The 17,564-nt window shown below is 45.5% G+C and overlaps 1 protein-coding gene across 2 annotated transcripts in view; it reads right to left on the reverse strand.

The window, feature by feature from the left end:
- Nucleotides 1–17,564, reverse strand: part of CHRNA7 (cholinergic receptor nicotinic alpha 7 subunit) — a 205,120-nt gene that overhangs the window by 53,186 nt on the left and 134,370 nt on the right. For both annotated transcript variants that reach the window (XM_066589960.1, XM_066589961.1), the window contains exons 3-4: nucleotides 14,886–14,930; nucleotides 2,628–2,737 (exon numbers count right to left, since the gene is read on the reverse strand). In XM_066589960.1, coding sequence (XP_066446057.1) covers nucleotides 2,628–2,737; nucleotides 14,886–14,930 — 155 coding nt within the window. The remainder of the gene's footprint in view (nucleotides 1–2,627; nucleotides 2,738–14,885; nucleotides 14,931–17,564) is intronic.

The following is a 17,564-nucleotide window of genomic DNA, read 5'->3' on the forward strand; positions in this document are numbered from 1 at the left end:
TTCCTCCCTGCAGGCACTGGTGTCGGGTCCGACCCGCTCGTCTGCAGGCGGCCTAAAGAAGATACTGTCTGCGGCCTCAGCTCACTATATAGATATATATAGTGCCAATTTCCTCTCACTATTAACATACATATACAGGATCAAGCGATTTAAGCATTCATGTTTTTGGGGAGTCATGGAAGTAGCTTTTTTGTGCATCACCAGCAAAAAACATTAGTAGTATTAAAGTAACCCTCCTGTCCTGGCCAAAGATGGCTGCACCGCTTCTCTACCTCAAGAACACTGTGTATTAGTATGTACTGGTAGTCACTACAAGCTACTCTGACTGGCAACACGGCTCATGTGGGCAGCACTGGTCAATCACAGCAGGTGTAGCATATTACACGTATGATGCATACTAGTGCACAGTGTTCATCAAGTAGTAAGAGAAGTGGTGCAGCCATCTTTGTTTGTCCAGGACTGGAGGGTCACTTTAAAGCTTTATTAACACAGTATAGGTTGGGTGATGTTTTTAATGTGTTTTTCTAGCTCAAATCGTGAAACTAAAGAGAGTAAATAATTCTATTAAATTAAAGTATTAATAATTATTAATGATATAGCAATATAATTATAATATAATCCATTCTAATTATATATAGTAGAATATAATATTATTATATTGTCAATGATGTCATCATAATTAATGTAGCCTTTTTTATTAATTTTAAAAAATACAGAGAAAAAAACGACAACGATATCAGCTGTTTCAGTGATTTCATATTACTGCAAATACAGTAGTTTGATCTTGTTTCTAAAATGTGACTCTATAAGGAAACATATATTCAACACAGATGTGTATATTCAATATATTAATTCTGAATAAAAATCCCATCCCATTCCACTGAAGTCTGAGATTATTCTTGGCCGCTATAATTTATATGTTAAATATCCTTGGCATATTAAACCAGCGTTACGCATTCCACTCTCCTTTCATACAGTGCACGTGTTGAAAGCAATTACTGTGAGCTTGGTATAGATTCAGGAAGCAATCCAGAGGCAAATATTCTCTATATTGGGTGCTCCTACAGTGAGCTATGGGACTCTGCAACTCAAGGACTTGGCATCTGCAGGTTTTGAAAGAAACAATTATTTACCAAGTCTATTTGCTCCTCTACTTATCATGCTTTTTTTGGAAGTTTTCATTTCAGGGCAAGAGGTGATCATTTGGTCCCAAGAAGCCTGGTTTAAATTTCATACATTGAAAAGTAACCGCTTGGGCATAAAATAGATCCATCCATATCGCTGAGCCGATCAGAAGAGAAATGACTACTTTGCTGCTAGAGAAGGAAGTCATTTAAAGGTTCAATCATAAACCTATTACTAAACGTAGGGAACCCACGGAGCGTAATAATATGGCTCAGTGAATATGGAGCATACAACCTAGCTGATAAGCTGTATATTTTCATCATGACTCTACCTTATCTTATTAGTGTCTAAGTGAAAAGTACCGTTCTGTTTCAATATGGAAACTTGTAATAATAAAATAATAGCACACAATGACCAAAAAACACATTGCTACACACTACATGCATAATAGTGCCATAACGTATGTACCAGGCTGTAGTCTACAGTCTGCTCTCATACACACTTAGGGCTTAAACAGATGAACATGTTTTAGTCCCGTTATGTGGCCCTGATATCATGGCCGCATAACAGGACAAATCAAAACCATGGATTTCAATGGTTTCATTTTCACTGTCGGGATTCTCATCCGTCGCTAGTAGGGGCGAGAAAAGGTAGAACTTGCCCTATCTTTCCCGTTGGTAGTATCAACTACATGCAGGAAAGATAGGGTAGGACCTATCTTCCCGCTAATTTTTTCAATCTCCTGTGCTATGATGTAGAGTTGGATAAGTCAGAGAAGGGGAAAAAAACATTCATGCACAACTATGCTCTGCAGCGGCGAGCGTAGTTGCGCATATGGCCATGTGAAACCACCCTCAGGCCTCAGTCACACGGGCGCATCGGCACCCGTACACCGGCCGTCTCTCTCCAGCGCTAATCATAGAACACATGACCGGCAATGGAGCCGGTCACATGTTCTTCCTCCCGATGCTGCAGAGAGACGGCTGTCTTCAGGTCTGTCCGTCTGCTGGTGTCAGTCACACGGGCGCATCGGCGCCGGTGTACGGATGCCGATGCGCCCGTGTGACTGAGCCCTTAAGCTGTACACAAGCAAAGTTGCATAGACATTAACCCTTTCAAATTCACTGTCGGACTCCTAAAGACATTATGATTTAAGGCTGTACAGCTCCGATGTTGGAATACATCCGTCGGGGTTCTCTTACTGCATATTGCCAGCCTCTTTGCTGTCGGAGCCTATCCAACCTGTCGCCTCATGCAGTACTGGCTTTAGCCAGCATATAGCGCTGTTGTATAACAGCAGAAAAAGAGTAAGCCCCCTAGGAAAACCAGAATACAAATTGGATTGGAAGGGGTTAATCTCAGAGCTGCACATAATATGCTGTATTTGGATTGTGACATAAAAGCAGTTATGACAGCTACTTCTGTTACTGCACAATCATATATATAGCTAATCTCTGATCACCAAAGAAAGCAAAAAGCTTTTGTGCAAGGCAAACACATACCTGTTATATAGAAGGATATCCGGCTTCCAAATTTGTCCATCTGGAAAACGAACATTTTTCACTCCGGGATATTCAGACACATTCCATTGTAAATAGTAATCTGTCCAATACTAGAGTGTGAAATGGAAAGAAAAGGATTAAAAGCAGTATACTGTTCTTACTTGCTGGGGATCTATATAACACCCAACAAAATGTGCAGCTGTCATTCAAAAGGTTGTTATTGCACTTAACTTGCAAGGAATAAAATGAAAGAAGAGGACTTAGCTACCTTTAAAATACCATTAGGAAGTAAGCTTTAGAAGTCAGGGGCCATGATCTAACTGCAGGAGAAAGCGTACAAATGGACAAAACTCCACTGTGCCTGCATGTAAGATTATATACTGTACAGAGCATACAATTGTCAAGCAGCTGATTGTTTAGAAGAAACATACAATAACTCTGATTGCATTTCTTTTCAAGAAGCAGAGAGGAAGCGGGTTCCTTTGTTGCAGAAATGTTTCTTTGCGGTCAGCTAAAAACTTCAAATGTTCTGCCTCTAAAAGGCTAAGAAAATGGTATTTTGTTATTTTGAAGCAATATATATATTGTTATTGAAGCTAGTTTTATATATATATATATATATATATATATATATATATATATATATAGCCTCAAAATAACACTATATATATTCTTTCAAAATAATAATATATATTTTTCACAGTCTTTAAGAGGGAGAAATGATTGAAGGTCTTTTGGTGGAAAGCACATGGAAGTCGAAATGGGATGAATAGAATAGTCACAGAAATGTCTGCCACAGACTTGCCATTTATGGATTCACCCTAAAGAGCAGCAATCAAAGAGCAATAGACATTGTTTTTGCAAATTTGTCTGCAGCATTTTTAAAATCAATTAGGAAGATGACAACTAAAAGTCACCAAAGACTCCAAATAACATATTTTCTATACATGTTAGAGCCTGTATGTCTTTGAAGGGGTATGGTAGCACATGGTGCCCCATGCTTCTTGGGGAGAATATTTTTGTAATACTGTATATAATAGAGTTTTCCGCTCTTTTTTTTGCAAATTCATGTAAAAATCCAACAGAACAAAACATAATTATCTCTCAGTAATGATCCATGAACCTATATTGGTGACCTATTACAGCTCTTTATAACATGGTTTAAAGTTAAACACATAGCCTTAATTAAAGACTTATAATATTGTGCAACATAAGCATCACCTACCATATGCCATTTATGATTCTGATACATTCCAATGTGGCAGAAAGACCTTTGGCCCTCTCATGCACGAGGACTAGGGTGTGACTGCTAAAACTGCACTCTGAAAAGCATTTCACTAATTGTAGGAACATTTGAAAGTGGAGTAAGACATCTTTGTAATGATGATAAATCCAATTTTGTTTAGGAGCAAATATCAAAAGCAGTCATGAGTCAGACCAGGTCAGGTCAAAAAAACCAAGGCAAACATCAAAGAAAAAATCAGGATGGAAGAACAAAGACTTTGTCAGGTATTGTAATAAAGCCTTGTTTAAATTCTTAAATTGTGCTTTCAGTGCCCCCACAACCTTTAAAAAATCCCTAGATGCCTGATATAGAGTAGGAGGAAGACACCAGGAATAGCAAGGAGCTTATGACATGTAACACCGGCATTCTAAATGGAGTGAAGATATAAGCGTGCATTTCTTCTCAAGGTCAAGTCATCTTCATCATTCATAGAGGAACAGTATATTGGGCCGAGAGTATATATAAATGTTTGGTTTATAGAATCTAAGACACAATTACTTTTCAGCATCATATTTGAAATAATAAAGGCATAGAAAACATAAAGTACCTTCATAGTGATAGATACTGATAGACATTTTTATATGGAAAATATAAATCGAATACTCTGACAGAATCCATTTTCAATTATAAGAAGAATGCCTTGATGTTCACCATACCAGAAATATATTGGAGAGTTCCTTACAGTTCTGAAATACTTTTTAAGCTTAGAAGAGACAAGAAATTATGCTGCAAATGACCAGCATTTAAGGTAATTCACATAATTCATGATTCATGTGATTTCAGCGCTTCCTTTTCTATATTCCAATAAATTTGCCATCTTAAAAAAGAACAATTTCTCTGATTGCTGTCTTTATTTCGTATTTAAACCTGCATGATAGAAGCTTGCTAAGAATGTCTAATTCATAACCATAAAAAGACAAAAGAAAAAAGGATTGAAAGTCATTTACCTGCCAGTAGGCAAATGTTAGTGGAAGTATAGTTGCTAGGCTGTGGGCTTAACCAGTAGAATGCGACCTCACAATCATATTGCTAGAGGATATCATTAGAGATGAGCGAACGCGTTCGTCCGAGCTTGATATTCGTGCAAATATTAGGGTGTTCGGGATGTTCGTTATTCGTAACGAACACCATGCGGTGTTCTGGTTACTTTCACTTACTTCCCTGAGACGTTTGCGCGCTTTTCTGGCCAATTGAAAGACAGGGAAGGCATTACAACTTCCCCCTGTGACGTTCAAGCCCTATACCACCCCCCTGCTGTGAGTGGCTGGGAAGATCAGGTGTCACCCGAACATAAAAGTCGGCCCCTCCCGCGGCTCGCCTCAGATGCCTGGTGAGTTAGATGAGGGACAGTGCTGTTTGTACCGGAGCTGCTGTAGGGAAAGAATTGGTAGTTAGTGTAGGCTTCAAGACCCCCCAAAGGTCCTTATTAGGGCCACTGATAGCTGTGTGTTGGCTGCTGTTAGCAGTGGCAAATTTTTTTTTTCTCAAAATCGGCAGTGCAGAGCATTGCACCCGGCATTAGGGACAGAAGTGCTGCATAGGCAGGGAGAGTGTTAGGAGTGAGTGTAGCCTTCAAGAACCTCAACGGTCCTTTCTAGGGCCATATTTATCCGTGTGCAGTACTGTCCAGGCTGCTGTTAGCTGTGCTGCATTTTTTTTTGCTTCTCAAAATCGCCTCTGCAGACCATTGCACCCTCCATTGATACTGCAGGGAAAGAATTGTATAGGCAGGGCGACAACACAGTTCTTATTCATTGAATATACGCAGTGCTGCCTTTTGGTGCCAAAAAACGGAAAATAATTAAATTTGTCCTGCCTCTGTCCGGCCTAACGCCGGTGGACACGTGTGAGCTGCGTCTGCAACCTGTAAAAATCAGACACACCCAGCTACGCTTTACTGCTGGCTTCGCCATTTGCTTTCCTTAATTGGGAAAAAAATACCTGCTCTGCCAGAGTTATAATAACTCTGCTACCCTCACGTTCTGTGACACATAAGCAGGGACACAGCACAGTTATTAAACTTCTCATGTTCATTGAATATACGCAGTGCTGCCTTTTGGTGGAAAAAAACTGAAAACAAATCTATTTGTCCAGCCTCTGTCCGTCCTAAGGGCTGTGGACACGTGTGAGCTGCGTGAACAACATTGCTAAATCAGACGCACCCAGCTACGCTTTACTGCTGGCTTCGCCATTTGCTTTCCTTAATTGGGAAAAAAATACCTGCTCTGCCAGAGTTATAATAACTCTGCTACCCTCACGTTCTGTGACACATAAGCAGGGACACAGCACAGTTATTAAACTTCTCAGGTTCATTGAATATACGCAGTGCTGCCTTTTGGTGGAAAAAAACTGAAAACAAATCTATTTGTCCAGCCTCTGTCCGTCCTAAGGGCTGTGGACACGTGTGAGCTGCGTGAACAACATTGCTAAATCAGACGCACCCAGCTACGCTTTACTGCTGGCTTCGCCATTTGCTTTCCTTAATTGGGAAAAAAATACCTGCTCTGCCAGAGTTATAATAACTCTGCTACCCTCACGTTCTGTGACACATAAGCAGGGACACAGCACAGTTATTAAACTTCTCATGTTCATTGAATATACGCAGTGCTGCCTTTTGGTGGAAAAAAACTGAAAACAAATCTATTTGTCCAGCCTCTGTCCGTCCTAAGGGCTGTGGACACGTGTGAGCTGCGTGAACAACATTGCTAAATCAGACGCACCCAGCTACGCTTTACTGCTGGCTTCGCCATTTGCTTTCCTTAATTGGGAAAAAAATACCTGCTCTGCCAGAGTTATAATAACTCTGCTACCCTCACGTTCTGTGACACATTAGCAGGGACACAGCACAGTTATTAAACTTAGATAATTCATTCACTAGAGGCAGTGGGGCCTTTCGTTTTCCAAAAAGGGCAAAAATTATATTTGGCCTGCAGTCTTGCGCCAATTTATTTCCTGCCTGTGAAATCAAATCACTGGTAATACAGCATGCTGAGGGGTAGGGGTAGGCCTAGAGGACGTGGACGCGGCCGAGGACGCGGAGGGCCAAGTCAGGGTGTGGGCACAGCCCGAGCTCCTGATCCCGGTGTGTCGCAGCCGACTGCTGCGCGATTAGGAGAGAGGCACGTTTCTGGCGTCCCCACATTCATCGCCCAATTAATGGGTCCACGCGGGAGACGGTTATTAGAAAATGAGCAGTGTGAGCAGGTCCTGTCCTGGATGGCAGAAAGTGCTTCGAGCAACCTATCGTCTACCCGCAGTTCTGCGCCGTCCACTGCTGCCAATCCGAATCCTCTGTCTGCTGCTCCTCCTTCCTCCCAGCCTCCTCACTCCACTACAATAACACCTGCTCAGGAGCGGGAACACTCCCAGGAACTGTTCTCGGGCCCCTGCTTAGATTGGGCAGCAGCGGTTCCTCTCCCACCAGAGGAGTTTATCGTCACTGATGCCCAACCATTCGAAAGTTCCCGGGGTCCGGGGGAAGAGGCTGGGGACTTCCGCCAACTGTCTCAACAACTTTCTGTGGGTGAGGAGGACGATGACGATCAGACACAGTTGTCTTGCAGTGAGGTAGTAGTAAGGGCAGTAAGTCCGAGGGAGCAGCGCACAAAGGATTCGGAGGAAGAGCAGCAGGACGATGAGGTGACTGACCCCACCTGGTGTGCAACGCTTACTCAGGAGGACAGGTCTTCAGAGGGGGAGTCAAGGGCATCAGCAGGGCAGGTTGCAAGAGGCAGTGCGGTGGCCAGGGGTAGAGGCAGGGCCAGACCGAATAATCCACCAAGTGTTTCCCAAAGCGCCCCCTCGCGCCATGCCACCCTGCAGAGGCCGAGGTGCTCTAAGGTCTGGCAGTTTTTCACAGAGACGCCTGACGACCGACGAACAGTGGTGTGCAACCTTTGTTGCGCAAAGCTCAGCCGGGGAGCCAACACCAACAGCCTCACCACCACCACCATGCGCAGACATATGATGGCCAAGCACCCCGCAAGGTGGGACGAAGGCCGTTCAGCGCCTCCGGTTTGCACCCCTGCCTCTCCCCCTGTGCCCCAACCTGCCACTGAGATGCAACCCCCCTCTCAGGACACAGGCACTACCGTCTCCTGGCCTGCACCCACACCCTCACCTCCGCTGTCCTCGGCCCCATCCAGCAGTGTAGTTTAGCGCACCGTCCAGCCGTCGCTTGCGCAACTGTTGGAGCGCAAGCGCAAGTACGCCGCCACGCACCCGCACGCTGAAACGTTAACCGTCCGCATAGCAAAATTCATCAGCCTTGAGATGCTGCCGTATAGGGTTGTGGAAACGGAGTCCTTCAAAAGTATCATGGAGGCGGCGGCCCCGTGCTACTCAGTTCCCAGTCGCCACTACTTTTCCCGATGTGCCGTCCCAGCCCTGCACGACCACGTCTCCCGCAACATTGTACGCGCCCTCACCAACGCGGTTACTGCCACGGTCCACTTAACTACGGACACGTGGACAAGCACAGGCGGACAGGGCCACTACATCTCCCTGACGGCACATTGGGTGAATTTAGTGGAGGCTGGGACAGAGTCAGAGCCTGGGACCGCTCACGTCCTACCCACCCCCAGAATTGCGGGCCCCAGCTCGGTGGTGGTATCTGCGGAGGTGTATGCTTCCTCCACTAAAGCACCCTCCTCCTCCTCCTCCTCTGTCTCGCAATAAAGATGTGTTAGCAGCAGCATGTCGCCAGCAGTCGGTGTCGCGCGGTGTGGCAGCACAGCGGTGGGCAAGCGTCAGCAGGCCGTGCTGAAACTACTCAGCTTAGGCGATAAGAGGCACACGGCCCACGAACTGCTGCAGGGTCTGACACAGCAGACCGACCGCTGGCTTGCGCCGCTGAGCCTCCAACCGGGCATGGTCGTGTGTGACAACGGCCGTAACCTGGTGGCGGCTCTGCAGCTCGGCAGCCTCACGCACGTGCCATGCCTGGCCCACGTCTTTAATTTGGTGGTTCAGCGGTTTCTGAAAAGCTACCCACGCTTGTCAGACCTGCTCGTAAAGGCGCGCCGGCTCTGCGCACATTTCCGCAAGTCCCACACGGACGCTGCCACCCTGCGCACCCTGCAACATCACTTTAAGCTGCCAGTGCACCGACTGCTGTGCCACGTGCCCACACGGTGGAACTCTACGCTCCACATGTTGGCCAGGCTCTATGAACAACGTAGAGCTATAGTCGAATACCAACTCCAACATGGGCGGCGCAGTGGGAGTCAGCCTCCTCAATTCCTTTCAGAAGAGTGGGCCTGGTTGGCAGACATCTGCCATGTCCTTGGTAATTTTGAGGAGTCTACCCAGGTGGTGAGCGGCGATGCTACAATCATTAGCGTCACCATTCCTCTGCTATGCATCTTGAGAAATTCCCTGCAAACCATAAAGGCAGCTGCTTTGCGCTCGGAAACGGGGGCGGGGGAAGACAGTATGCCGCTGGATAGTCAGGGCACCCTCCTGTCTATTTCTCAGCGCGTACAGGAGGAGGAGGAGGAGCATGAGGAGGATGAGGAGGAGGGGGAAGAGACAGCTTGGCCCGCTGTTGCTATACCACAGGACCCTTGCGGACAAGCTGATGGTAAAATTCCCAGCCGACAGCGCTAGTGGCAGAAGGCGCAGTACCGAGGGCAAGGTAGCAGGGGATGTGCGTAGATCGAGCAGCATGTACATCCCAGGCAGTGCAACAGTCTTTAAGGGCCTGGCCAGCTTTATGGCTCCCCACCAAGACTGTGTCACCGCTCCCCAGTCACGGCTGAGTCGGCGGGAGCACTGTAAAAGGATGGTGAGGGAGTACGTAGCGGATCGCACGACCATCCTTGGTGACGCCTCTGCCCCCTACAACTACTGGGTGTCGAAGCTGGACACGTGGCCTGAACTCGCGCTGTATGCCCTGGAGGTGCTTGCTTGTCCTGCGGCTAGCGTCTTGTCGGAGAGGGTGTTTAGTGCGGCTGGGGGAATCATCACAGATAAGCGTAGCCGCTTGTCAACCGACAGTGCCGACAGGCTAACACTCATCAAGATGAACAAAGGCTGGATTTCGCCAGACTTCTGTTCTCCACCAGCGGACAGCAGCGATACGTAAGCAATACGTAGGCTGCACCCGCGGATGGAAGCTACGTTCTCTCTCACCATCCAAAACGGGGACATTTCTGCTTCATCAATCTGTGTCTAATATTCCTCCTCCTCCTCCTCCTGCTCCTCCTCCTGAAACCTCACGTAATCACGCTGAACGGGCAATTTTTCTTAGGGCCACAAGGCTCACTCAAATAATTTTTCTGAACAATTTTTATAAGTTTCAATGCGCTTAAAAGCATTGGAACTTTAACTTGAACCAATTTTTCGTTACACTGGGCTGCCTCCAGGCCTAGTTACCACTTAAGCCACATTAACCAAAGCGATTAATGGGTTTCACCTGCCCTCTTGGCTGGCCATGGCCAATTTTTGGGATGTACATTAGTACTGTTGATACAGCAATTTTTGTGGGCCCTCGCCTACAGTGTAATCAAATTAATTTTTAGCCCACCTGCATTACAGCTGACGTTACCTCAGCTGTGTTGGGCAATGCAATGGGATATTTTTATGTACCGCCGGTGGGTTCCAGGGAGCCACCCATGCTGTAGGTGCACACTGAGTTTTTAATACATCTGTACACTTCTAAAGAACCCCAGTCTGACTGGGGCATGCAGTGTGGGCCGAAGCCCACCTGCATTAAGCACGACATTACTACCTCAGCTGTGTTGGGCAATGCAATGGGATATTTTTATGTACCGCCGGTGGGTTCCAGGGAGCCACCCATGCTGTAGGTGCACACGGAGTTTTTAATACATCTGTACACTTCTAAAGAACCCCAGTCTGACTGGGGCATGCAGTGTGGGCCGAAGCCCACCTGTATTACGCACGACATTACTACCTCAGCTGTGTTGGGCAATGCAATGGGATATTTCTATGTACCGCCGGTGGCTTCCTGGCACCCACCCAGGCAGTGGGTCCACAGGGAGTTTAACCTACATGTGTCCACTTCTAAAGAACCCCAGTCTGACTGGGGCATGCAGTGTGGGCCGAAGCCCACCTGTATTACGCACGACATAACTACCTCAGCTGTGTTGGGCAATGCAATGGGATATTTCTATGTACCGCCGGTGGCTTCCTGGCACCCACCCATGCTGTGGGTCCACAGGGAATTATAAATGCATCTGTTTCCACTTATAAAGAAACCCAGTCTGACTGGGGCATGCAGTGTGGGCCGAAACCCACCTGCATTAACCCTTTCCAGTCCACTGTGTGACCTGTGAAGACATTAGGGTTTAAGGCTGTACAGCTCCGTTGTTGGTAGACGTCCGTCGGGGTTCTCTTACTGTATATTGCCAGCCTCTCTGCTGTCGGAGCCTATCCTACGTGTCAGCTCATGCAGTACTGGCTTTAGCCAGCATATAGCGCCGTTGTATAACGGCAGAAAAAGAGTAAGCCCCCTAGGAAAACCATATACAAATTGGATTGAAAAGGGTTAAGCACAACATTACTACCTCAGCTGTGTTGGGCAATGCAATGGGATATTTCTATGTACCGCCGGTGGCTTCCTGGCACCCACCCATGCTGTAGGTGCACACGGAGTTTTTACTACATCTGTACACTTATAAAGAACCCCAGTCAGACTGGGGCATGCAGTGTGGGCCGAAGCCCACCTGCATTAAGCACGACATTACTACCTCAGCTGTGTTGGGCAATGCAATGGGATATTTCTGTGTACCGCCGGTGGGTTCCAGGGAGCCACCCATGCTGTGGGTCGACAGGGACTTCACAATAGGGAGTTGTACCTGCCTGTGTCTATGAATTAAAAAGCCCGGTCTGACTGGGGCATGCAGACACCTTGACAGAATGAATAGTGTGTGGCACATAGGTTCCCCATTGCTATGCCCACGTGTGCAGCTCCTGATGGCGGTGGCACAGGATTCTATTTCTCATTGCTTCTGTACAGCATTGTGGGCTATCGCTCCGCCACTTTTAAAGAGGGTCGCTGCCTAGCCATGCCAACCTCTGCAGTGTGTGCCTGCGGTCCCTCGTCATGGCAGACGCAATTCTAAATAGACATGAGCGTGGTGTGGCATGAGGGCAGCTGAAGGCTGCCCAGGGACACTTTGGTGTGCGCTGTGGGGGGGAGGGGGGGCGGTTGGGCAGCATGTAACCCAGGAGAAGTGTCAGTGGAGTGTCATGCAGGCAGTGATTGTGCTTTGTTGGAGGTAGTGTGGTGCTTAGCAAAGGTATGCCATGCTAATGAGGGCTTTTCAGAAGTAAAAGTTGTTGGGAGGGGGGGGGGCCCACTCTTGCCGGTATTGTGGCTTAATAGTGGGACCTGTGAACTTGAGATAAAGCCCAACATGTAGCCCCTCGCCTGCCCTATCCGTTGCTGTGTCGTTCCCATCACTTTGTTGAATTGCCCAGATTTTCACACATGAAAACCTTAGCGAGCATCGGCGAAATACAAAAATGCTCTGGTCGCCCATTGACTTCAATGGGGTTCGTTGTTCGAAACGAACCCTCGAGCATCGCGGGAAGTTCGTTCCGAATAACGAGCACCCGAACATTTTGGTGTTCGCTCATCTCTAGATATCATTAATGCATCTCAGGGCTCATACATTTCGGAGTCCCTAAAGAACTCTATAATGGACCTTGGGCACTCCAAGAATCGCAGTATGATGTCTATGTCTTAGGTACATGATGCCTATCTCTATGTGCCGCACTATACTGTACATCCAAACCAAGTGGAATAATTGTTTGCATCTGCAAGTTACTATGGCTGTAAAGTACAAATCACAAAACGATGCAACAGTACTTTTCTAGTGCCACTTCTTCCCATCTGTCCAAGGCTGTTCAAAATTACTGCACTTAGTTTGGGTGCACTGACTTTGTTTTTTGGAGTTCTTCATTTGGAGATGTTTTTGCCTCCATCTTGGATATGCACAAGGGGCCTCGTGTGGCACAGAGTGTTAAGTTCTCACTCACAAAGGTTGTGAGTTCAATCCCCGCACAGTTCAGGTAGCCGGCTCAAGGTTAACTCAGCCCTACATCCTTTCGAGGTCGGTAAAATAAGTACCCAGCTGGGGGGTAATAAATAAATTACCTGAAAGTGCTGCGGAATATGTTGGTGCTATACAAATAACAAGTTCCCTCCCTTCGCTACTTCCCATCTGTCCAAGGCTGATTGTACTTACAGCAGATTACAGTGGGATCCTACCTGTTCTGAGTTTATTTGGAGGCCTATTCTGAAAGAGGGGTAAGTGTACAGTCACATCTGAAGAGTGGCCTAAGAACCTCACAAATGTATAATAAATGCACATTTATATGAATATAGCAGTAATGCAATTCAAAATTTGTATATTCTATGTTGGCGTATTTCTTAGCACTTGTACAGTGCCATTACTTCCCTTTGTAACTGTTTAATATATTATTAGTTACATAGTTTAAAGTGGAGCAAGTATTACAATGAAATCGTCTAAAATGCTTTCTGGTAGGTGTCTCTGTATGACGAAGTTTAATGAAATGCGTGCTACCATATTGGAACTATATAGTCATGTGTCTCTGCAAGTGTACATATAGATATGACCATGACCAACCATCATCTACTTGTAAGGTCACATTCTCATTGCTAATAGTGCTATAAGTGTAATCATGCTGTTGAATATATGTTGATCTCTTTATGGATAACATAAAGTTTACAAGTACCTTCAAATGGCTGACCGACGATATATTTGGATGAGTAATTTTCCCTTTTTGCTCTGCTTTAACTAAAATATACAATGTATACAGTATATGTGTATTGTGTAGAGGGGCCAACATGAAGCATCAGACTAGGGTTTGTTTGGTACACCAAAGAAAATTATTCCAAGGGTTTATCCTCAATCCATACAGAACATGTACTTTTGATTGCATTGTAATCTTTGTTGATTGTGGAGACACCCACTGATCCCGAGAATGGGGGTCCTTTGCCCCCTGTCCATACTGAGGACTTACTGCACCTCCAACAGTGAGAAGGAGACTGAATGGAGTGAGGGTCTCACAAGCACATTAGCGCTCCATTAATTTTCAATGGGACTGCCAGAGATAGTTGAGCAGCAAGTGCTTGGGTATTTCCATCAGCCCCGTTGGAATGAATAGACCAGTGGCTGTGTATGCTCGGCCTGCACTCATTTCATTCTGACATCTCTGTGGAGGATGGGGGGGTGAAGTAGCCACGCAGTGGCAGGCAGAGTATGACATGGGAACCCTGTTCTCAGGATCGGTAGGGGTCTCAATGGTGAGACCCCCACCAATCAACAAGTTATATCGTATCTTGTGGCTAGAGGATAATGTGATTCTGTTGTAACTCCTTTAAACACTTTCTTTAGGACATGCTACCCAAACAGCAACTTAACCTAGTTTATCGTGCTGTTTGGAGGTGACATGTTCCCTTTGAAGCAACATCAATTATGCCATGATTGGTGTCAATAAACTGTGTCAGGGTCCAGTAGAGGTTCTCATGATTGAAAGCCAATAATTTAATTTGCCTATACTGTTGTATTAACAATCATGTTACAATCATCAGTATATTTTACTACATTATGGCTGGTTAGGGAGTCTGAAAACTGAAATTCAGTTTAGGAATTATTCCCATCTCCATATTGTTAAAGCAGATGTAATGCTTGTAGGATTCTTACTATAAATGTTACTTTGATGTGTGGACATAAATAGTATTTGTGAGTGCTTGTATTAATAAATAAAGATATATCATATGAAAGAATAGATTTTAAAACACTACTGATATAACACACACCAGACACATGGTACTGTTGGGCATAGATAAACTCAATACAAATGTGTCATTATTTACTATATATATTCTAACATACGTCATTTTTATATGAAATCATTGCTCATCCTGTGCATGAGATCCAGAAACATATTTTTATTAAATAGTAGAAAAATTGATATCTTACCATTTGTAGCCATATATTTGTGGTTAAAACTTGATTTTTTTCATCCTAAAATAAGAATAAAAACGTGCTTAGAGAACAGCATCCCCACCGTTCTAGTAAATTATTCTACTGTACATGTGAAGTCCATATATTGTTCCCAAGATAGCATTCCTTTATCCCTTCTAACAGTTCCTTCTAAGCAAAGTCAGAGCGCTGTATTTTTATCACCTCAGAAGTCAGTTAGTCATATAGATAGATAGCGGAAGATAGATACAGTCTATTCTAAATATACAGACGGATCAAATCATGTCATCTCTGGTGCAAAGCATTCAAACATAATGCTCGGCCTTAGTGAATTACAATATGGTGGAGCAAGGTAACAAAAATGAGTAAATATACTTGGTACTTATTATATAAATAACTGCAACTTCTAAGCAGTTCAAGAGGCAAATACAGGCTGTGTCAAAATTATGGAAACGGCCATACAGAACGAAAATGTTTTGGCAGACCATGATCCAATTTTTCATTTAAGCAGAGGGGGAAATCTGTTAGGACATGCCACCAACATGACAGCCATTTTGAATGCTGCAATCTTCGATTCGATTTTTCCAATGAGAAGGTAGGTGTGTGATATATGAATTTGGCAAAAAAAACAATTGACTGCTTCATTTTAACATAATATTATTCCTTCTCATGTTAACACAGTGATTTTTCTTCATTACAGGCAATGTTAATGATGGCGTTATCTCAAACAGAACATGTTGAGATCCTCCTTATGTCAGGTAAACTAAGCACATGTCATCACTAGAGATGAGCGAGTATACTTGCTAAAGGCAATTGCTCGAGCGAGCATTGCCTTTATCGAGTACCTGCCCGCTCGAGACGAAAGGTTCGGGTGCCGGCGCGGGGGAGCGGTGAGTAGCAGCAGTCAGCAGGAGGGAGCGGGGGGTAGAGAGAGATCTCCCCTCCGTTCCGCCCCGCTATCCCCCGCAGCTCCCTGCCCGCTGCCCGCACCCGAACCTTTCGTCTCGAGCAGGTACTCGCTAAAGGCAATGCTCGCTCGAGCAATTGCCCTTAGCGAGTATACTCACTCATCTCTAGTCATCACTGAAGATTTCAATCAATGCCACCCAACTAGATCTGCCATTACCCACAGTGCAGTTGCCAAACATCTTTCCAAATTCCAAATTCATCATCTGTCTCAAGAATGTGGTATTCAGATTGTTGACCTTACCATTCATAAAGAAATTTGCTTCATCACTGACCAGTACCTGATAGGGAAAATGAGGGTTAATCAGAAGTTGCCGTGTCACCCATTCTGCAAGTTCTATCCAAGAATCTGGGACATCACATGTTGCAGCATCTGCAAATTGTAATGATGCCATTTATGAATAGACAAAATGAGCTGTATGGAGACTAACCCCACATTCTTGAGACGGACAATGAATTTGGAAAGGAGTTGGGCAACTGTACTGTGGGAGGTCTGGTTGGGTGATGTTGATTGAAATTTGCGGCAATGACACATGTGCTTCATTTACTTGATATAAGGATGATCTCAATTAGAGATGAGCGAACGTGTTCTTCCGAGCTTGATATTCGTGCGAATATTAGGGTGTTCGGGATGTTCGTTATTCGTAACGAACACCATGCGGTGTTCTGGTTATTTTCACTTCCTTCCCTGAGACGTTAGCGCGCTTTTCTGGCCAATTGAAAGACAGGGAAGGCATTACAACTTCCCCCTGTGACGTTCAAGCCCTATACCACCCCCCTGCTGTGAGTGGCTGGGAAGATCAGGTGTCACCCGAACATAAAAGTCGGCCCCTCCCGCGGTTCGCCTCAGATGCGGTGTGAGTTAGATGAGGGACAGTGCTGTTTGTACCGGAGCTGCTGTAGGGAAAGAATTGGTAGTTAGTGTAGGCTTCAAGACCCCCCAAAGGTCCTTATTAGGGCCACTGATAGCTGTGTGTTGGCTGCTGTTAGCAGTGGCAAATTTTTTTTTCTCAAAATCGCCTCTGCAGACCGTTGCACCTGGCATTAGGGACAGAAGTGCTGCATAGGCAGGGAGAGTGTTAGGAGTGAGTGTAGCCTTCAAGAACCTCAACGGTCCTTTCTAGGGCCATATTTATCCGTGTGCAGTACTGTCCAGGCTGCTGTTAGCTGTGCTGCATTTTTTTTTGCTTCTCAAAATCGCCTCTGCAGACCATTGCACCCTCCATTGATACTGCAGGGAAAGAATTGTATAGGCAGGGCGACAACACAGTTGTTATTCATTGAATATACGCAGTGCTGCCTTTTGGTGCCAAAAAACTGAAAACAAATCTATTTGTCCAGCCTCTGTCCGTCCTAAGGGCGGTGGACACGTGTGAGCTGCGTGAACAACATTGCTAAATCAGACGCACCCAGCTACGCTTTACTGCTGGCTTCGCCATTTGCTTTCCTTAATTGGGAAAAAAATACCTGCTCTCCAAGAGTTATAATAACTCTGCTACCCTCACGTTCTGTGACACATAAGCAGGGACACAGCACAGTTATTAAACTTCTCATGTTCATTGAATATACGCAGTGCTGCCTTTTGGTGCCAAAAAACTGAAAACAAATCTATTTGTCCAGCCTCTGTCCGTCCTAAGGGCTGTGGACACGTGTGAGCTGCGTGAACAACATTGCTAAATCAGACGCACCCAGCTACGCTTTACTGCTGGC

Source organism: Eleutherodactylus coqui, chromosome 2 (genome assembly GCF_035609145.1).
Source record: "Eleutherodactylus coqui strain aEleCoq1 chromosome 2, aEleCoq1.hap1, whole genome shotgun sequence".
Classification (NCBI taxonomy): Eukaryota; Metazoa; Chordata; class Amphibia; order Anura; family Eleutherodactylidae; genus Eleutherodactylus; species Eleutherodactylus coqui.